At 38.7% G+C, this 23375-nt stretch overlaps 1 protein-coding gene across 4 annotated transcripts in view; it reads right to left on the reverse strand.

The window, feature by feature from the left end:
- The window catches only part of Rbp6 (RNA-binding protein 6), a 169588-nt gene extending 148686 nt beyond the window's left edge, over nt 1–20902 (reverse strand). For 2 of the 4 annotated variants that reach the window (XR_011442601.1, XM_043214078.2), the window contains exons 1-3: nt 20543–20864; nt 18311–19085; nt 4852–4892 (exon numbers count right to left, since the gene is read on the reverse strand). Coding sequence is in view for 3 of the 4 variants with exons in the window: in XM_043214078.2 (XP_043070013.1) it covers nt 4852–4892; nt 18311–18399 (130 nt within the window). In the remaining variant the exon portion in view is untranslated. Of the gene's footprint in view, nt 1–4851; nt 4893–18310; nt 19086–20542 lie in introns of all 4 variants that reach the window. The other 2 variants (XM_070279363.1, XM_043214077.2) reach the window with 2 other exon arrangements.
- Nucleotides 20903–23375: the final 2473 nt, after the last annotated feature.

Below are 23375 nucleotides of genomic sequence, written 5' to 3' on the forward strand. Positions count from 1 at the left end.
TGCGCCGATGTGGTAGTTGGTGGAACAAATTGTATTTTTGATCAATGCAGATCAAGACAGGATGGTAGCGTAATGTATAGAGTAGTTACTCTATGTGCAATTTTTCTGTGTTCAAATCCTCGTTAGGACTTTGAACATTTTCTTTCTTTTATAATTATTATTATTATTTTTTTTTTAATTGTAATATTTTTCTTTAATTTTACAATTGTAAAATTGTTTTATTCTTCCTTATGTCCCGCTAATAAAATGCTAATAAAATTTCAAGGGAGTCCTTCCGGTATTTTGTCATCCGACACGTCCGTCACTTATTTTTACAACAATTGTAATAGAACGCATTTAAAAAAAAAAAAAATAAAAAAATTAAAATTAAATATAAAAATAATCATAAAACTAAAACTTTATCAAAGTTGAAACAACCGCCCGCTAATGAAATCGAACCCAGGACCTCATGAATAAGGACCACGCACTATCCATCTAGGCTACCCTCGAAGTTGATTTTATGATACTTAAAATTGGTGTTAAAGGAGGCGCTAGAATCCATACCAAAAACAGAGCTGACAATAAGGATAGTAAAAGATATTTCTGATCTCTTTACTCTTACATTGGTTCGGTTACAACGTTTCAAACTTTCATCGTTCCAAAGATGTTACGATCTAAAAATAGAATTCTCTCTCTCCCTATCTCATCTGCCAGCCGTTTGTCGTGGAACCCGCTCTCAAATGTTTTCATTATTACAGCGGGTTCCACGACGGAAAAAATGAAAACATTTGAGAGCGGGTTCCAAGACGCGGCCTGCCAAAGTGCCGTAGAACCCGCACTTATAGACATTTTTACAGCGGGTTCCACTACGAACTGAGACGATGTTAAGGTTATTTTACAATTTTTTATTTTTTTTTATTGGATTATAAATTTAGAAAAATACATTAAAATAATAAAAATATAATATAACAAGAAAGGAAAGCTAACTTCCGGCGGAGCCGAAGTTTATATACCCTTGCAGTTAAAACCGGATATATATCGCAAACATCGGATATAGTTGGCCGATCCTTATGGGAATAGGAATATATAATCCAATTTATTACAATACAAAATCTAAAAAAAGTCCCAAACTTCTATCTTCAAAAATACGAAAGTTGATATTTCTACCAAATACCAAATACCATTTCCGATCGTTCAGTTATATGGCAGCTATGGGATATAGTCGGCCGATCCTAATAAAATTTGGTAGGTTGGATCAACTGACCAAAAATTTAATCTGTACCAAGTTCCAGCTTTCTATCTTTAAAAACACGAAAGTTGGGTCATTTCCGATCGTTCAGTTATATGGCAGCTATAGGATATAGTCGGCCGATCCGAGCCGTTCCGACTTATATACTGCGTGCAAAGAAAAGAAAGGTGTGTGGAAAGTTTCAAGACGATAGCTTTAAAACTGAGAGACTAGTTTGCGTAGAAACAGACAGACGGACAGACAGACGGACAGACGGACATGCTCATATCAACTCAGGAGGTGATCCTGATCAAGAATATATATACTTTATAGGGTCGGAGATTTCTCCTTCACTGCGTTGCACACTTTTGACCAAAATTATTATACCCTCTGCAAGGGTATAAAAATGGACTTCCCGAGCCTGGTTTGAACTCGTTTTACTTTGCACACCAGCCAAGCACTCTACCACTCGGCTATTCCTCATTCGTTGTTTCGCGAAAAATTTCTCAAACTTAACTTGTCGCGCAATGGAACCCGCTCGTTCCAGCGGGTTCCACTGCTGGAACCCGCCATAGAAAATTTTTCTTTGTATGAGATGTCCCATCTATGTACTGTATAATCTTTGGTTATATGTATGTATATGCGACTAGTAGTAGTTGACACGAAAACGTCACAAAGCCGGCACCTATCGTCGGGCTACTGGCATCTCACTCAAGAACGTCATTAAGTAGCTAAGACAATCGTGCCAATCATTAAAAATCTTGGCCCAGCCAGAGTCAAACGCTTTCGAGTGGCTGCAATGCGGATGCTTTCCGTCACAGGCCCTCCTCCTCCTCCCACCCTGAGGAGGAGAAGGAGGAGTTCTTTGGTAGACTCGCCCACCACCCAGCATCAGCATCTCTGCAGTTATCAACACGTACGCAGTCGGCAGCTCAACTTTAGCGAGTCCGACCTGTCTAAAGCAGCCCTAACTATGCCGTTAGACGTTAGAACCGAGCGCATGTTTATAGACGCCCTAGATTAGGTCTTTGTCAGCAGATTTCGAGTGTACTGTACTGTGCGGGAGGGGACTATACCTCTCAGTCTCCAGCGGCATATGTAGCTATAATAATGGGCATCATAATAATATTAATTCTTTAGGAAAGTAATTTTAATATATAATATATATATTATATAATAATATTATATATTACTTTATATTAGAAACTTGACATACAATATAGCTTTCTTTAAAATAATATAACCTATAAAATATTTTCTTAGAAATATTACCTATTTTCAAGTTATTCTTTTATGAAAAAACTCTATAATTCTTAAGGATTTTATACAAAATATTTCAAAAATAAAAATGTGAATAGATTCTCTTCTCTAGCTTAACAAAAACCTCTCTTTCAAGACTTTATTCTCAAAAATATTCAAAATAAATATTACCTATTTTTTATGTATTCTTCCACTTCCTCCATACATATGTAACCACTTCTTAAAAGATATTTCAAAAATCAATCCAATTACAAAACAAAGTAACTCGAAAAAACCTCACTTCCAGCAAAAAAAAACCTTGTTCTTATACTTAAGTTTAAAAATTAATTTCTAAAAATTCAAAAATAAAATCGTAAATGCTATATTTTGAACCGCAACTGTTCCTAGGACTGTGTGCTCGAGTGGCGATAGCTGCGAAAAATCCAAAGCATAAGCTTTTGGCGCGAGTGGAAGTGGTTGAGGACGAGGATGTGGACGAGGATGTGGATGTGGATGTGGAAGCCACTTGAGCCCGGCCGGGCCTGCCGTTTGTTCCGGCCTCCTCCTTCAGTGCCAGAGCTAGGGCTTGTCCGCTCAACAACCGAGGCAACAACAATAAGCACAACTGCAGTAGTGGCCCTAAGAAGGAGCAAAAAAAAAAAAAATGGAGAAAAAGGACGATGACGATGAGATGTCGGGGCCAAAGGAATGAAACATTCCCTAAGCTCGGACTTGGCCAAATCTTGTTTCTTTGCGCTCAAATGGCAGCTAATTGAATTGTTTGCTTGGCTCTTTCTTTGTTAACAAAAAAACAAGACAAAGATGCTTGATGTGCGAACATTTTGGACACATCCGCCTCATAATAACCACTTCACTTGGCATCTAGGATTAAGTGTAGAAATTATGGGTTCTTCAAGCTGTAAGAAGTAGAAACTTTTACCATTTTAAAGTTTAAACATCAACCTGCTCTAAGCAATAAAATAAAGTTTGGAAAAGCATTAAAATCGTAGCATTTCCTTCTTCTTTTCTTTTGTGATCGACTCACGTGCCACTCATTGACCCCATCCTGCAATTTCCATTCCAATTGACTTCTGCTCCGTCTCGGATTCCGCCAAAGACATTTTTTTTTTTTTGTGAGTTGGCCCTTAGAGAGAGAGTTTTTGGGCCCTTTGGCTTTTGCCTAATTTACCAGCTCCATGGGGCATGGACTGCCATGGATTGGCATGGACTGGTGGCGGCTGCCAAGAAGCGAAAAATAAAAATTAAAAAAGAAATAAGACTCACACATCGGACACCGAAATGGCAAAAGATAACAAAAGACCCGAGCAAAAACACATTCACAAAGAATGTGGTATGGGGAGATGGTGGGTCGGTGGATGGTGGGTGTTTTGGGTTGAAGAAGCCATTTGAAAATTTGAAAATTTTTTGGCACAGGTACAGGAAACCGGCAACCACCTCCCTCCACCTACCTACTTGGCCCACCACCAGATCGGGCAAGGGAAAAGGCTAAAATAAAGAGACAAACCAAAGACCGCATTGACTCTTCAACTATATGGGCTATATGTACTACTACCTCGTATAGCCATGTGAGTGGCCCGGTGAGTGTGTGTGGATATGCGCTATAGGTTATAATATGTTAGCGTAATGCCGAGTGGCACTCTGATGATGGGCGGAGCCAACAATTTCGCTAAACAAAAAACAAGCGCCCGCCAAAAACAGCAACAACACAAAGCCCAAGGGGGGAATGGGGAGACTACATATACATATATCCTCTATAGCCCTATATGGGGCGAACACACTGCAGATTTGCGACTGTAAGGGCTCCCAAAAGGCAAGCACATCTTGCCAGACAGTTGCAATCTCAACTGATATTTTTTTCTTTATTAGAGTGCCATCAAAATTCGGTTAATATGAGTGCCGGATAGTTCTGAGGGCACAGAAGATGCCTTTTGATTAGCCTAATGAAACTATGCGGCAAGAAAATAGGGGTACAGGGTCTACAGTCTTCATCATCGGGTATTCAGGCCCGCAGTTCAATTGACGTCAAATTCAAATTCAAATTCGAAAAGAAAAAAGGGAGCAAATCTCAAGCATTTGATCAATTACAATTTCCAATTTAAATAAAGCCCCGCCTGCGTTCATTGTTTTCGATCGAAAACTGAAACTGAAATCAATTCGTATGGCAATTCAAATTCAGAAACAAAATTCAGTTACAGACCAAAGGCATTGAGAAATAGGTTTCATTTGATTAATACTCCAAATATCAAGTATATAGTAGATACTATATATTTATTAGCTGAGGACTGCTATTTAAATCACCTGCTAAGTGACCCCTTTTATGAGGCCCACGTCAATTTTTAGCATAACTCTACTAATTTTCACTTAACTCGTTTTTCTTCACTCACCTGGACTTGTCTGCCAACTGAGGCCGCCAATGAACATTTTTCTGAAAAAAAGACGAAAGATAAAAAATAAGAGTATATAAGATAAATGAGGCATTAGCTATACTAGGATAGGCGAAAAAAAATTAGATAAATGTTATGGCCTGGCCAAAAAGACAACAAACAAACAGCGAGCCGACACTTCCTCTTTTTAGGTGCTTTTTTTTTTTTTGTGGTTAGAGCCAAGGTGGCTTTCATTGTCGTAGGTCTGAGCCAGTTGGCTCATCATCCTCATAATGACTTCATTATCATCATTAAGACTGTGGCAGTTGCAGTTGCAAGCTTCTGCTGTCTGCTATCTGCTATCTACTGTCTGTTGTCTTCATCATTATTTAAATCATAGAAAATAAGCCGCTTTCCCGGCATTGTTTTCAGCCTGGAAAATCTCACCCACTCACTCCCAATTCCCACTTCCCATTTCCCAGTTTTTCAAGCCATGGCTTATACAATAGAAGAAAGACAAAAAAAGACAGTAATATAGTATAACTCTTTGTATGTTAAAGATTTTTAAAGTTATTGCCACAAAAAGCTGTTTGAAATATTTAAGAATCATTTTAAACGAATTAAAAGTGACAATCGCCGAAACCGTCAAGAAGTTATAAAGGAATTAAGAAAATTAAGAGATAAAATCACGGTAAGCCCTTTGGAAATAACCCCATCTATGAACTTCTTGCTGGAAACAGATTTTCCCGCGGGGAAAGCGTATGAAAAACAAAAGGCAAGGGCTGTGCCCGAAACGAAAGTAGGCGGCGCGACGACGACGACGACAATGATTATGAAAACTTCAACAAAACTGGCAAAAAGAGCGCAACAGAGTGGCCCAAGAGGTGGGGGGTGGTGCCTCCCATGGGGGCAGCTATGGGCAGTGGGCGTGGCAAAATGCAGGCGACACGAAAACGAATGTAAAACACACACAAAAATGCATAGAAACACAAATTGCAATGAAAAGCGGAATAAAACAAGGCCCAAACGGAGAGCCACAATCGGGAGAGGGGTATATGGGGGGAGTGCAACTAAATGAAAATGTTAATAAAATGTGCAACAACAACAAGAACAAATGCAACAGCAACATCGGCATCGGCACAAAAGACTAAAGTAAGCCAAAAGAAAAACTAAACCAAAGAACGGAAGAAGCGTCAACAGCAACAGCTGGAAAAGCGACATTACGGGTTACGGGGGCGTCTCTGCTACACCAAGAGAAAAAAAGTGAGAGCCCTACTGCAAGTAATTAATATTACAAAATATATAAAACTACCTCCTATTTTTTCAGTGAAGGAATGCGGCTAGGTAAGGCAAAAAGTAACAGAACTGCAAACATTTTAGCCCTGAGCTTGCACCGGTCCGTTCGTTGCAAAATAGGCCTCGGTATTGCAACAAGGCAGGAAACAGCAAAGGGATGTGGCAAGAGGCATGAGGTCGGGGCAATAGTCCCAAAAACTTTTTTCGGACGTTAGACGACGGCAAACAATTTGTCATTAATCAATGTTTGGAATTTTCTGGTGGGACTTCGCCACTCGAATCGGATTCAGTTCAGGCGGTCTTTTTTTTTTACAGCTTATGCAAATAATCAATCTTCATGGAAAAGTAGATTGAAATACTTGAAAAAAAGAAATTAAAAAAATACTGATAGATTGGGAAAAAATGTGTTCTTTAAACTCTTCAAATAGCACCTATGATTGGGGCTTTTTTTATACCCTTGCAGAGGGTATTATAATTTTGGTCAAAAGTGTGCAACGCAGTGAAGGAGACATCTCCGACCCTATAAAGTATATATATTCTGGATCAGGATCACCTCCTGAGTTGATATGAGCATGTCCGTCTGTCCGTCTGTCCGTCTGTCCGTCTGTCTGTCTGTCCGTTTCTACGCGAACTAGTCTCTCAGTTTTGAAGCTATCGTCTTGAAACTTTGCACACACCCTTCTTTCCTTTGCACGCAGTATATAAGTCGGAACGGCCGGGATCGGCCGACTATATCCTATAGCTGCCATATAACTTATTGATCGGAAATGGTATAACTTTGGTGTTTTTAGAGTTAGAGAGTTCAAATTTGACATAAGAGCTATTTTTGGCAAAACATTGCGTCATGCCAAATTTCATAAGGATCGGACGACTATATCTTATAGCTGCCATATAACTGAACGATCGGAAATGACCCAACTTTCGTGTTTTTGAAGAATTTGCTACAGATTATATTTTTGGTCAGTTAATCCGACCTACGAAATTTCATTAGGATCGGCTGACTATATCCTATAGCTGCCATATAACTGAACGATCGGAAATGGTATTTGGTAGAAATATCAACTTTCGTATTTTTGAAGATAGAAGCTTGGGACTTTTTTTTAGATTTTGTATTGTAATAAATTGGATTATATATTCCTATTCCCATAAGGATCGGCCAACTATATCCGATGTTTGCGATATATATCCGGTTTTAACTGCAAGGGTATATAAACTTCGGCTCCGCCCGAAGTTAGCTTTCCTTTCTTGTTTAGAGCTAAGTTAGATTTTCTTCCAAAAACTAACTAATATATTAGCTCAACTTTTCATGATTATGAAACAATATTTTTGTCTTAAATATCCTCACCTTAGAGTACCTTTCCACTCTCTCCAAAACCCCCTTTTAGATTGAAGGATAACCAAACCGCTGACTGATCCAAAAATATTTGAATTCGTTTCACTTGCAACATTGTCTCTGCCTGTGGGCTTGTGGGGTGCACTGCAGGTAACCTTCGGTCACAGCATGACAACAACCCCCCCGAACCCCCCGAACCCCCTAGCCAACCCAGCCACCCCCTGGGCTGCACACCTCTGGCCAATTGCAAGTGCACCGAATACCGAATAAATGCGACCTTGTCCCACACTGGCAATCATCGGAGCGCCGATGCTCTCGGTTTTGCATTGCAATGTCCAGCTGTGTGACGCGTAATTGCAAACAAAATAGAAAAAAAAATACAAAAATAGACAAATAGAAAAGTCAAATGGGAAAATACCTATTTGTGGGGTAATGGTTTTGTGTGCGTAAAAGTGTCAAAGTCAACGCTTTAAAGAGTCGAGATTGAAGCAAATTGCAAGCAAGATTACGCATACGCAATGGTGTCCCTCGGCAGTTTAAACACCCACCGCATGCATGCCCTTTCCCCCTGGTTAGGGCAGCCATTCTCCCGCGGGTGCCAACTTTGATGACATTTGCCTTTGTCTACCAGCCAGATCCCCATATCCCAGGGCTATAGCTTCGGATTCTCGGCTTATACAGTTTTCGCAGCTATTTACAGATTTCCCACAAGTCACCCCCTTAGACAATTCATTCTAAGAGTGGGTGGATGGGTGCATGGATGGTTGGGTGGTTGGGTGGGTGAGTGGATTGGTGGCTTGGTGGTTTGGTCGCTTGGCGAATGAGTCAGTGGGTGAGTGGTTGCGTGTATGGGTGTGCTAAGCTTGCAGTCATAAACAAGTCAACGCAACATGTCCGATTAGTAGTGCAACCACCGACTGACATTTGTCACCCACTGCCTAAGCCGACTATTCTACGCTGCAAGATGCAACTCTAATCTGCACTCTAAGAAATAAGTCTCTCTATTTATGCTGGAGCCATTAGAAGATTATCTTGGATTTATTATTAATCTTTGGCATAAGGGGACGAATTTAATAATTATCTCTACAATAAACTGTCAATTCTTAAACTTTAAATCATGATAGTTCACTAGACTCATATCTAATGACTTTTTTGTTATCCAATTGAAAAATTAATCAATCACAGCCAACCCCATTCAATCAGAGGCCCCTTTTTTGAGTGTAGTGAGCTTCTATTGGCGCTTTTTCCTCGCTTTTCCTCGCTTTCCCGAGCTCGGCTCGGTCACATTTGCTTGCATTACGAAATAATTGTAAAGCGCACGTCACTTTTCTATAGGCCTTCGTCTGTCTATCCGCTTGCTCTCTATATAGTAGACGCCGGCCTCCCTCAGAGTCCCCTCATGCTTCCCTTATGCTCCATGCCGTTCCCATCAGTCCCCACCCTGGCCCAAGGCAGCAAGCACACTTGGGCCATTCATGCGCAAGTCGTCAGCGCCCATTCACGGTCTGTCCCAGTTATGCACTGAGAAATTATAAAATAAATATAAAATAAATAAAAAATTATAAAGTGGGGGAATACTATGATAATTAGAATTTTGGATTTTAAATTATTAATAATCTGAATTGGTTTTAAAAGCTGAATTGGTCAGAGTTGTGGGTTTTTAGCTTGAAAGGTATTCAGATAGAAAATGTACTATGATATGATATAATATTATATTCATAATTATAAACCTTATCTTTATCGTTTGATTTAATTATTCTTTTATTTCTTTTAATATTCCATAATTTTCAGTGTCTAAGTCAGTTCAGTTCCAGATCTATAGCCCGTACCCTTACCCAGACCCAAACTCTAGCCCATTCCCGGACCCGGCTTGGATAGCTCGGTTTGGCTTTACCCTGGGCCGGGCTTTATGTTTGGCGCCCGTCGCTGCTTCTGCTGCTGCTTCTGTCTCTGCCTCTGCCTCGGCTACTGCCTCTGCCACTGCTGCAACTGCCACTGCCTCTGCCACCGTTCGCTTTGCCGCTTGTTTGCCATTCAAAATCCGTTCAGACTTTGTATGCACATCAAGTGTCGCTCTCTCGCTTCTGCCTTACATTTCCATATAATACTATCTCTGTCCGCCTTTCTTTGGCCCGCCCGCCCTTCAGCCCCGCCCCCCTGGCTCATCCTTTTTTTCTCTCTGTGCACTAGTTGACGTTTTCTATTGTGGCTTCATTGTTGAATAGAAAAAATGTGCAAAATAGTAACGAAAAAAAGGAAAATAGCAAAACAGCTACCCCGCACTCTTTTCATCAGCCTCCTTCAGTGCCACGCCTCCCTGTGTAGCCTCTGCCACACGCATGCCTCAGCAAGGGCCTCTTGTTTAGCTTACAACTCCCAGCAACTCCCCTTTCCCTTCCAAAACAGAGAAAAATTAACCATATATTTTTATTATTTTTTTTAAAAAGTATAGACTAGCCATGAAACCTGTATAGGGTATGTCCTTTATATAAAGGATATGAAAAGAACTATTATTAATTAAATAAATTCCTCTTTCATCACTAATTTTCTCTCTCTGTACAAACATCACCATCATCTCCGCTGCGTGGACTTGCCGCTTACATGGAAATAAAAGTGCAGATCTTGTAACTTTAGTAATTTTTCACATGACAAATTATGTGAGCAGCGACAAAGCGGGACACGCGGTGCATAGGGCATGGGGCAGGATGCAGAGAATGCGGAGTCTAGCGGGAAGGCCGGGGGGGGGTCTGTCGAGAGGCCAACAAAAGGGGCATGCAGGGAGAAGATGCCCAACCAAACCGAGGCACATACTCAGCCGGGGCTGAGAGTCTATCCAAAAGGTGCCGAGATGTGGCTTTTTGAAAGCGGACAGTCCGCATTATGCAACAATGTGGCGCCTCACAATAAGATGTTTTAAATTAAGGAATATTAAAGTTGTTAAAAGATAAACAGATTGTTTTTAAAGAGCTAGGGAGGCTAAGGAATATGGACATCCACCTCTTAATGACCTCGATATTATCCTCAAAACTGTTAATACTTTAATTCATAAAACGAATACCTGCCACCTACACAATTTCCCTGTCGAGACATCACATTCAAGCCATAATAGTTTTAACCTTTTATAAAACGATTTTTCCGAGCTGTTACAACCCAGGCAACAAACCAATGCACATTTCATTATTTCCCCCCGGAGGGTCAGAGGGGCTATCCACAAAAACCTCTGGACAATTTGACTCCCGCAAAGCTCCGGGCCACAGAAGCTCCGGACAGAAGATATAGCGCCATTCCCATCCCGATGACTATCATGTGCGGCTATCAACAACATCATCAAAATGCGGCAGCAACAAAAAGAATAAGAAGCGTGGAAGGGTAAGCGGCTCTTGCCTCAACCATTGCGGCGTGGTTTCAACCTTTTCACTACGTAGATCGGAGGAGTGGGTGTGGATTCAGAGGGTGGATTAAGGGGAGTGGCGGAAATCGTTGGACATGGAACGGAAAACTAAAACGCATCGAAAGAAGCAAAAATTCTAAGCGAGTTTGCATTCCCACACTTGCCGCAAAGACATGTAAAAAATATATGTAGGTCAGTTTATATTTTTATTTATTAATATTTACTTTATATATATTTTAAAACGACCAAAAAGAACTTTTTTAAAAGGAAACATAATAAAGCATAATAATAAGAGGGTAGAAAATAGCATACATGACGTATACTTAATGTGTACGGGTTAATTAGTTTCCTAATTGTTTCTAAGGAGCTTTGTCTAAAATTTAAATTATAATATATTTTATAAAACATAAATAGAAAGTAAATAATTTATTTTCAATTAAATAGCTTAAGTTTAGGAATTTTTTTTAAATGCAAATTCATTATTTCATACTTCACACATGGCGTATACTTAATTTAATTTCCTTTTATTTGAGGGTACTCAATTATTTTTGATTTTTTATAAAAAATAAAAACAGTTGCGTTTTATTTTTGGATAGAAATGAGATTAAATCGTAAACATTCTAAATAATTACATTTATTTATTGGCATATACGTAATAAATGCTTCCTTGACTTTGTTATCAAGAATATAAAGATGATTAATGTTTAAAATGCATATAATAGGAAAAACTAATCTCAAACATAATAAATTTATAATTAAATTTTCTCTCTGTGCAAGCTTTAGAGACCTGAGCATACTGTTAGTAAGCTTGTGCTGGAAAACTAGAGCTGCATAGTTGTGAAAAGCTATGCCGAGCATAAATATGCTGCCGACAATTGTCTGAGACATTCGGAGGCAGCTCCGCCAGCGACAGCTACAGCTACAGCTACAGCTCCAGATACAGATACTATACATAGTGTGTGTGGATGAGTGTGTGGGGTTACAATCCCATAGTGGGTGACTCTGGGGCCTTCATATGGGAGTGCAAGAACACGCAAAACAGAGCAGAAATATGATGGTAAGAGGTCTAGGAGGGGGTCTCTACGAGGTCTGCAAGGGGGTGTGGCAAGCGGTAAGCGAGCCTCAGACAAAGCCAGCCAACGGCGGCTAAAAATGTTGGCCAGCAGAGGCAAATGTTTTATGTAGCACCCACTGAGAGATAGCCATGGGAGATGTGGTTGCTTTACAGTCGTAAAAAAAAATTAATCAAAATAAAAAAAAAGACAAAAGGTACAAGAAAAGAATACAAGTTAATAAAATAAATTTTAAGAAAATATATCAGTTTCTTTCTATGTAATAAAGTTGTGAAATAAATCTTATAACTTAAAAAACAATAAAAATTACAGGTGCAACAGCCACACTCCCAAACACACCCATAAATTTCTTCAAGTGTCCTGCGAGTGTGCGAATATATGGACTTGATGGTGTGCGTAATGCGAATGTGCACGAAAAAGCGTAATAGAAAAAGAACTTTACAGTTGCATCGATTTAATCGTGCGGAAAGCTAAATATGAGGGAGAGATCGGTCGGGGGTGTGGCTGTGTGTGAGTGTGTGTGTCTGGAGGCAGCGTCATCAACATCGATGGGCGGGCCGGGGGTCAGAAGGGTCAACAAAAAAAAGGAGGGGGGGCGGCCACCGGGAGACAGAGGCACAGGCATAGCCTAAATTGGGATACGCTTCGTTCGGCTCGGCTCATTTAAAGCAATTCCACTGCCGCCGTTACAAACACAAACACAATTACATGCAATTTATAATGAATAGTAAACGAGCGCGGGTGTGAGGGGGCCGGGGGGTGATGAAGCGGTGGATAGGGGGGGGGGGATGAGACTCCAAGGGAGGGTCGTAACCCGCTGCACTTTGCGGTTCAAAGGATGCATTGTGGCTCGTCTGCGATACAGATAGCAAAACTTTTGCCCAGCCTTTCCTTCTCCGTTCCAGTTGGTTCTTCTTTCTTTCTTTCTGCATTTCTTTCTCCCGTTTATCGTCTTATATTGCATAACATACGCCCCATTTTAAAAGGAGGGAAGCCTAGGAAGGGGGCGTGGGTCGACATAAAGGCGACCAATATAATGTTTGTTACACAGAAAATAAAATAAATTGTTGGAAATGAATTTAAGACACATTTTTAGAGCAAATATTTAACATTAAACTATTTTTAGGGGCTTTAATGTTAATTTTAATTTTAAATTTTAAATCTCATATGGTCTTTGGAATATCATAGGTCTCTAGAAATATTTTCTCTCACTGTATACACCTATTAGACCCACCCACGGACATCATTTTCTAATGGCGGCTTATACTTCCTAACCGAAAAGAGTTTACTTTTTATTCCGTTGCCAAAAGTTATGACTGCATTTAGCAGAAGGAAAACTTTCTTAGCCTTGCATTGATTTCAAAAGAGGAAAATATGTACAGCAGCTACCAACTCTCCGTACTTAGTCGGAGTAAAATTTTCTTTTAGGCCAAGTATTGTGCTCGAGACTCTTCCCTCCCTAAATCTAAAAGTCTACTAGCCTCCTTCCACTGCTTGCCAAAGCCAGTCCATTTTAATCGAACTGTTTACTTAAAAGTGCAACTAAAGCAAATGAAAAGTTTCTTTTGCCAGCAGCGTGTCAGACTCTAAGGAGATTGTAAATTGAATTTTGATAATGTCAATCGTAGAACGGCAGAAAAGTTTTGTGCCATACTTTGCGGTTTTAAGTGGATAGTTGGCTGCATATATATGGTACATATAAAATATTTATAGACATATCCTACCGACCGACGACCAATAGCAGCAACCTTCCGTTATTGCCCCTGCGACAATCGAAGCCGAACAAAAAGGCCAATTTACATATTCACATATGCAGGGGCTCTGAGACCATAAGCCAAAAACACAATTCACCGGCAAACAACCATTTAAATCCCATCGAAAGGCCATATTTTGCAATTTGTTAACATATTTAAAGCACTCTGGTTGGGAGGACAATCGGAAAACAAACAACTGTTGATTTAACTTAGTTAAATGGTTTAAGGAGGTAGAATAGATCACTATCTGAAGAGTATTAAAACTTATTAGGGTTTAAAGTATATATAACCAGTATTCAGATATAAGATATAAGATATCACAAATTATAGATAATACAGATAAATGGTGACTCTTAAGGAGGTATATCGATGATATATAATAGATCAGTTGGATCATTATGTAAAGGGTATTCTTGGCCACTATCATATAAATTAGTTTGAAAATGAATATGAGTTTTATTCTTGATATGCATATATATCAAATGTGTATGCCTATAAGAGGTACTAAAAACTATAATTATAGCTTTAAAATATGATTTTAAAATGTGATCTTAAGATACATGTAAGTATTGGTTAGATATCTTTAAAATATAACAAATGAGTTACAGGTATAACTAACTGCAATCTTATCTTTAAAATATAGATTTCTTAAATTATTATTAAAATATTTATAGCTCAGTTTAATCTAAGATCCAGTCCATATAGTTCAATCCTTTATCAAATTTGTATTTTTCTGCCCTTAAAAATAAACTAAAAGGCTAATGCCTGGAAGTGATGCTAACTAACAAAGCTGGCACTTTAAGCTAATGACTCTCTTAAAGTCAAATTGCCGCAGGCCTCATTATGCATACAAAATGAAAGCTTATTGGCCGGACAGGCGACACAACTACACGGATTGAAAACCGGGACATGGATATGGACAGAGAACAGGGACCAGAGACCAGAGACCAGAGAGACCATGGTTCCCGGGACTTGAACGTTGCGTTACATTTCAGACAAACAAACAACAGTATGGGCAATATGAAAGTGCGCACACCACGACACAAAATCATTTGAAAGCAATTATTTCAGACAAACTGGAGGGCGGGAATCGGCATCGGCATCGGAATGGCTATGAGTATGGGAATGGGTCAGTCCGTGTTCTCGACGTACACGGCGTACAATGAATCAATTTACGGTACGTAACAAAGCCGCAATTACAAGCGCAAAGAGACAAGAAACAAAACGACAATTATGAAAAGAGCAGCGAGTGCAATTGCATTCCCAATTCGACTGACGACAACCCAACAGATTCAGATGTTGTTGCAGTTGCATCTGTTGCTGCCGCTGCCGTTGCTGTTTCTGCTGCTGTCGATGCAATGTACAATTTTTGGGGGCACTCTAAATGACGCAGAGGACTGGACATGTGAACGTTTTTGCCAAAAGGCATTTCTTGGTGTTTGGTCTTCTTTTTTTTTTTTTTTGGTTGTTTTTTTGTTGGTTCTGAGACCCGCGTGTCAATTCTAATGGATAATTGTCGGGCTCGAATGCCAACGTGGGGCATTCTTGGCCAGAACAAAGGGGTAGTACTGGATAGATTAGCACAGAAGCACTTGTTGATATCTGTTCAAGTTTAAAGAGAACTTTAGTCCTAAAAAGCACTATATCTGAGAAATATCTGAGGGTACTGTATTAATTATATTGAAATATATTAGCTATATAGCTATAAACTATTTCAAACTCTAATTTGAGTTAATAATAATAAAGAAAGGTGCAGTATGAGTAACGAAACTATGATCTAGCTATACCAATATACATTGATCTACAGGTTTCAAGAAGATGAGGTATTGGGTAGTATTTTATTTATCCATCTTACATAGTATTACCTCACAATATAAAGATATTTTTAAAATTGATAAAAATTAGTATTTAAAATGTAATAGAGAAGTAAGTACATATTTTTTGATAATTTTAAGATATTATTAGAAACTTATAGCATCTATGCCTTATATCTTTAGTCTTTCTAAGTAACATCTCCCTAGAAAGGTACTAAAATGATCGATCACATCCCAAACCGATCTCTCTCGCTCGATGTTTGCTGCATTTGCACTAAAAATACATTGGCAGAGTGAATTGTATTAATAGCAGGGCATTTATTTAGTTATTTCAAAGATTTCTTTTATTTTCTTGCATGTGTTTTTATTTATTTGCATTTTCTTTCTGCCTTTGTGTTTATTTACTTTGCTATTTTGTGCTTTGGCTAGTGCATCGAGCTAAAGATCTTCCTTAATTTCTATGGGGGCCCTTCAAAAGATTTCAAAAAAAAAACTTGCCAAAAGAGTGGGAGGTGGGTGTTGGCGGTGGGGATGGAGGGAAGCAGAAGGGTCGGAGGGGCAGTAGCGTTCAAAATTACTGAGCCGTGGCGATCGCCGCGCCAGTCAACGAAACTGTGAATGGAATTGTATTCGCATGTATTTCAACGATATTCGCCAAGTTGCACAACGAAAATAGAGACAGAGATGGGAATGGAAATGGAAATGGAGAGAGACAGATACAGATACAGATGCAGAGATGCAGTCTGAGATGCGGATGCATCTGTATCTGTATCTGGGCAGCGTCATCAAAAGGTATTTTGCATTAATTCAAGATTTATGCATTCAACATTCACTAGGTGCTGCATTTCCCATTCGCATCGCCACAAAACTTTTACCCAACTCGATGTTGCAAGTGATGTTGCATATTGCAGAAAAAAAAAGATCACCTCAGATATATAATATTCAAGCAATATTATGGGTTATATAGTATTCTTAGTGCTTTATGATTTTCTTCTAGAAAAAACTTTGTTAAAATTATAAAATCTTTTAACCTTTAATATAGCATCTTAGAAAATTTAAATAAATTTCTCTTAGTGCATTTATCTGTTGCAGTTGTTGCACCTGCCAACATCGTCGGAGCTCAGCGAGCAGCAGGTGATCCATTTCTTTTATCCGGTGTTAGCCTCCGCTTTTCCCGCCACAAGAAACTGCCAAGGGATTTCGAGGGAGCCCAGCCTATTTTTGTGTGTTTTCGAGTTTCGAGTTTTGCCAGTTTGCCAAACTAATGCAAATAGACACCTAGAGCCGACCCCTAGCTCCCTCCCCTCCTTTGCAGCTGAAGTGCTGAAATTCACTTGGGTTATACAATTTGCAGTATTTTGATAATAGATATATATATATTTATACATCCATGGGGATGGAAGAGGTAGTATATTGTATGTATATGCATGAACTGCATAATTTATGGGCATTGCGTGTTCAATGGATTGCGACGGCTGTCCGTGCCATATGGCTCTACCTATCTCTCCTCTATATTTCTTTTTTATCTCCAAATTGTGATTTAAGGGAAGCTGCACGAAGAGAGAGGTGATTTCTGGGTTGGCTGGTTGTTTGCTAATTAAAATGACAGGGAGGAGCTCATAATATTCAGCTATTCAACTATGGGAAAGGAAATAATAAATACTAAAGAGGGCTCTCCTCTGCGCTTCTCATAAGATCTACTTAAGAAAGTGTCTTCAGACACTTCTTCAAGCTCCTTATAAGATCTTGCTAAGGAAACTAAATTTATTTACTTTAAAATATTATACTAACAATATCAATGATTAAATTTTTTGAGAAAATAATAAATATGCCTCTCCTCCTCGCTTCTCATAAAATCTAGCTAATGAATTTCAAAGAAATCGTCAAAAAAATAACCAAAAATATTATATTCAAATCGTCAAATGGCGCTGACTATTTCCATAATTTGCGCACTTTATGAGTTGCGTCAAAAGTCCATTCCCCAATTCCATCATCGCCTCGAATCAGTGCCACCAGAGCCACTTGACTGGCAATCACTGAATCACTCATTTGTTTGTCTGACTTTCTGACCCGCCCACCGATGCAGTAAAAATCCACCCCGCTCACCCAAAACTAAACCAAAAACTGATGCAAATTATCAGCAATGCAGTTCGCAATTAATCTGCTGCATATGACACCGCAATCACAACTTAACCCATTTTGCTGCAGCACAGACGCACAATTATACTATATTATATGCGTTAGTACGAGTAGCATAAAGTAATAAATGTTGGATGAGGAGCTGATGATGGGCGCTGGGGAATCGGTCTGATAATTATCAAACTGTAGCCGGAAGGACGAATGCGAGCCGAATCGTGCTCAGAGAGCAGTAACTGCATTGCACTAAAGCACTAAGCCGAATGGCTTTAATTGAATTTTGATGTCCTTGGCAAATTGTTTTCTAATTAGTTTCGCAGACTTGGATCCCCAGCCGGGACGTCCTTAAGTCCTGACCAGTTCCGGTCCCAGTTGACATACAAAAACTTTCTGTCAACAACTCTAACTGCCTTAACACAGAGACTCCGTATCCCTTCGTCCACTGCCCTGCTCTTCAATAATGAAAAACTTAAACTTAAACAATTAATGCCACGTCCACGACCCCAAACAAAATACAGAAAAAAAAATAAATTGATGTTGTCTAAGTTTTTTTTCACTTCGAAGACTGTATGCTCTAAGCTTTTTAAAGTTTCAATATTTTTATTAGAGTTTTTTTTTTCTATAACTCATAGGGAAATATTAAATCGAGCTCTCCTTCATGCTTCCCATAATTTCCAACTTACCCAGGATCATTGGGCACCTCGGATGGGGAACAGGGTCCCAGCTCCACTTGCTGTTGTTGTTGCTGCTGCTGCTCAATCTTGATGTCCATGTTGGGGGCTTTTGGTCCAGGATTCTTGACGTAACTCTGGATAGGGGGTCCTGTTGTAGTCTACAACTGTCTGTCCTGCTATTCTATTTCTATAATTGTTGGTGCAACGCCTTCTTCTTTCCGGGCATCGAAGGCTGCGGTAGGTGGCCGAGTGGTTTAGTGGCTAAGTGGGTTTTAGTGGTTGCACGTATCTGGGAGTGGGTGTGTCTGTCTGTCTGTGTATGTGGGGGTTATATGTGTGTCTATGTGGTGGGTGGACGGGGATGCTGCTTCTACGAGATGGCTAACAAAGTGTTCCCTTAATCATTGGCCACTTTGGCAGCTAGTAGGCTATTTGATTGGCTCGATTGCTGGTGCTCCTTGATTTCCATTTGGCTTTATGGTCTCTCCCTGGCTTTTTTTTCACTTCCTTTCCATTCGATTGAACTTTTTTTGTATTTTTTTTTTGTTGAACTTTTTACTAATAATCGTTTTATGGTTACATTGCACACTTTTGAATCACATTTCTTGGTTGTTTTATTTGCTTGGTTTTGCAGGCCACTTTTGGTTGATTTTTTTTTATTTGAATTTTTTTCTTTTTAATTAAAATTACTTATATTTTGTTGTAGTTTAGTTTTAGAAACGTTGCGTTAACTTTTGTTGTTGGTTTCTCAATTGATTTAAAGGCAACATATTACTGCAAAGATCTGGTTTGTTTTCATTAGTTATGTTGTGTTTTAGACAGAAATTAATTAAATTGCAATTTTCAACTTTTTTGAGGGGAAACCAACTTTGAAAAGGCAATTCTCTCCCCCACTGCCCCTTTCTCTCATTTACAGCTGCTGGGCCGCTCCACCCGCGTAAAATGCAATGATTCGCAACGAACAATCGTAAAATGCAAAAAAGTGCAACGGATGGGTGGTTGGGTGGGTGCTGAGGTGGTCGAGGCAAGTAGAAAAGAAGAATGAGCAGGTAAATAATAGGGTGGTAGGGGGTGGCTGAGCGACAATTGGGATGCGACTCGGTCGGTGAAAAGAGATCTGCTCTTTTTGTCTCATTTTATACGAGGCACAAGTCATCAAATGGATTTATTAGAATGAGACAAGTATCTTGAAGCTTTAAAACTGATTATAGTTATTTTATTTAAATTAAAATTATTCAGATTTTTATAACTACTTTAAAACACCTGAGAACTTAAGCCCCCTTCTGTTTATTATTATTTATTTTTTGTTAAAAACCCAAAAGTCAAAACGCAGCAAGCCAATTTTTATGGCTCTGAACTTTTGTTGTTGCTGCCCATTATTTTCCCTGGCTCTTTTCCCTACGTGAAATTCTATTTTTTATTTTTATTTTTTTTTTTTTTGCATTTTCTGGGGTTTAATACGCGTCTTGATCTTTCCCACACCCACAATAAAACAACAACAACAACAGCCAGATACGATAGAGAGGTGGCAAGAAACGTGTGGGGGGTATGAAGAACATTGCATGCAGTGACTCCCTCAACAAAATAAAAACAAAAACAACAATAATAACGCGCAGCATGCAAGCTTTCACAAACAGACACTCACAAACACATACAAGAAGACACACACACAATCACACACACATAAAGTCAGTAGAGAACATGCACCGTTACAACGAGAGCAGAAGTTAACTGGCGGCAGCAACAAACACGTGACCCGACAATTGCGACAATTGGCAGCAGTATGAAATAAACCAAAATAAAACAACGATCGCCACGAGATGAGAAACTATTTGTTCCTCTCATTCCCGATCTGTAGAAATCGAAGAAATCTAAATCGTGTGTACATGTTCCCGTTATGTTAACAGCCGGTAGCCATTTTGTATGGACAGTAATGGAGAACATGGTGTTGTTTCTTTGAATTATTAGGTTTATTATTTCTTAAGATTTATGAAAACTAAATGAAATATTAAAATGATTGATTTTATTGGAAGTTTCTTTAAAGTTTATTATTGAAGATTTTAGATTTCAAAGATCCTTCTTCCATTGCTCTGCCCATTTGCCGGCCGGCAGCCAATTTTGCAAGAGCTATCTACCAAAGCTAACGGCCTTTAAGGCTTTTAAGGAAACAGGGGAGAGAATTACGTTGTATTGGTATTTATATTTTATTTATTTATTTGTAAATAAAATCGAATATCGCACACTTTTATTTATTTTCCTTTTTTTTTTTTGATATTTTTATTTTATTATATAATCGTCAAATTGCACTCCACACAGCCATCAAGGTAAACAAAATGCAATTGCCCCAAACTGTCGTATGGTTTTGTTTTGTGTTTTTTTATTCGCCTGTTGTGTTTGCTTAATGTTTTTACACGCACTTCTCGGTTACTCTAAAAATCGGGACTCGACTCGACTCGACTCGAGTGGAATATAATTGCAATTATAATGCAGGCGGCAGGCGGTGGCGATTTATTTTTGCAGTGCGCGCACACGAACGCGACAACCAACAAAGAGCGAGTGAGAAGCGAAAAGTGAGGCCCCAAAACACAACTAGCGGCGGCCCCAAACGACGGCAGTCTTCAGGCCGATTGTTGTTGTTGCCGCACGAGTAAAGCTTTGCGGCGGCAGCGGCAGCGCAGCCAGCAGCGGCAGCAACTGCGGCAATTGCACTATTTAACGCGAGCCGGCTCCACAGGGCGCATGTGCACTGTTTTTGTTGCAGCATCACAGCTGATAAGTGATAAGCGGCCGCCACAGTAGAATTTGAGAGAGAAATGATAAAGAGAAATGACCGGCGAAGAGAAAGAAGCTCTCTTAAAAAGGGGAAGCTTTCAATGCTTACACTGTAAGAAAATATTGATATTATATTTATTATATTGAAATATCATATTGAAATAATATTAAATTGAAGAATTGAAGGCAACCATCCAAAAAAATTAGAATAGAAAACCAAACGTTAAAAACAAACTAATAAAAACTAAACACAAGAATATTGAAGAAATATATTTTGTTTTCAGAATGATGGAGATTAGATCTACAAATCGTTTAAGGTGTTCCGCTCAATAATCGGATAAGTATTTCCAAAGATATGGCGATATCTGTGGGCAAAATAGTGGCTCCATGCATTTTTGTGGATTTTGTAAGGGGTCCCATTAGAAAATTTGAAAAAAATCTAAAAAATATTTTGTTCTCAGATTTTGATGCAGATTTATGGAGAATACATCTACAAATCATTTAAGGTAGTCTGCTTAAGAATCGGATAAATATTTCCAAAGATATGGCGATATCTGTGGGCAAAATAGTGGCTCCATGCATTTTTGTGGATTTTGTAAGGGGTCCCATCAGAAAATTTAAAAAAAAATCTAAAAAATATTTTGTTCACAGATTTTGATGCAGATTTATGGAGAATAGGTCTACAAATCGTTTAAGGTGTTCCGCTCAAGAATCGGATGAGTATTTCCAATGATATGGCGATATCTGTGGGCAAAATAGTGGCTCCATGCATTTTTGTGAATTTTGTAAGGGGTCCCATCAGAAAATTTGAAAAAAATCTAAAAAATATTTTGTTCTCAGATTTTGATGCAGATTTATGGAGAATACATCTACAAATCATTTAAGGTAGTCCGCTTAAGAATCGAATAAATATTTCCAAAGATATGGCGATATCTGTGGGCAAAATAGTGGCTCCATGCATTTTTGTGAATTTTGTAAGGGGTCCCATCAGAAAATTTGAAAAAAAATCTAAAAAATATTTTGTTCACAGATTTTGATGCAGATTAATGGAGAATAGATCTAGAAATCGTTTAAGGTAATCCGCTCAAGAATCGGATAATTATTTATTGATATGGCGATATCTGTGGGCCAAATAGTGGCTCCATGCATTTTTGTGAATTTTTGAAGGGCTCCACCAAAAAATTTGAAAAAAAACTAAAAAATATTTTGTTCTCAGATTTGGATTCAGATTTATGGAGAATAGATCTACAACTCGTTTAAGGTGTTCCGCTCAAGAATCAGATAAGTATTTCCAAAGATATGGCGATATCTGTGGGGCCAATAGTGGCTCCATGCATTTAAGTGAATTTTTAAAGGGACCACATCAGAAAATTTAAAAAAAATCTAAAAAATATTTTGTTTCCTGATTTTAATGCAGATTTACGGAGAATAGATCTACAAATAGTTTGAGGTGCTCCGCTCAAGAATCGGATAAGTATTTCCAAAGATATAGCGTTATCTGTGGGGCAAATAGTGGCTCCATGCATTTTTGTGAATTTTGTAAGGGGTCCCATCAGAAAATTTGAAAAAAAATCTAAAAAATATTTTGTTCACAGATTTTGATGAAGATTTATGGAGAATAGATCTACAAATCATTTAAGGTAATCCGCTTAAGAATCGAATAAATATTTCCAAAGATATGGCGATATCTGTGGGCAAAATAGTGGCTCCATGCATTTTTGTGAATTTTGTAAGGGGTCCCATCAGAAAATTTGAAAAAAAATCTAAAAAATATTTTGTTCACAGATTTTGATGCAGATTTATGGAGAATAGATCTACAAATAGTTTGAGGTGCTCCGCTCAAGAATCGGATAAGTATTTCCAAAGATATAGCGTTATCTGTGGGGCAAATAGTGGCTCCATGCATTTTTGTGAATTTTGTAAGGGGTCCCATCAGAAAATTTGAAAAAAAATCTAAAAAATATTTTGTTCACAGATTTTGATGCAGGTTTATGGAGAATAGATCTACAAATCGTTTAAGGTGTCCCGCTCCAGAATCGGATCAGTATTCCCAAAGATATAGCGATATCTGTGGACCAAATAGTGGTTCCATGCATTTTTGTGAATTTTTGAAGGGCTCCACCAAAAAATTTGAAAAAAAACTAAAAAATATTTTGTTCTCAGATTTGGATTCAGATTTATGGAGAATAGATCTACAACTCGTTTAAGGTGTTCCGCTCAAGAATCAGATAAGTATTTCCAAAGATATGGCGATATCTGTGGGGCCAATAGTGGCTCCATGCATTTAAGTGAATTTTTAAAG

Source organism: Drosophila bipectinata, chromosome 3L, assembly GCF_030179905.1.
Source record: "Drosophila bipectinata strain 14024-0381.07 chromosome 3L, DbipHiC1v2, whole genome shotgun sequence".
In the NCBI taxonomy this organism is placed as follows: Eukaryota; Metazoa; Arthropoda; class Insecta; order Diptera; family Drosophilidae; genus Drosophila; species Drosophila bipectinata.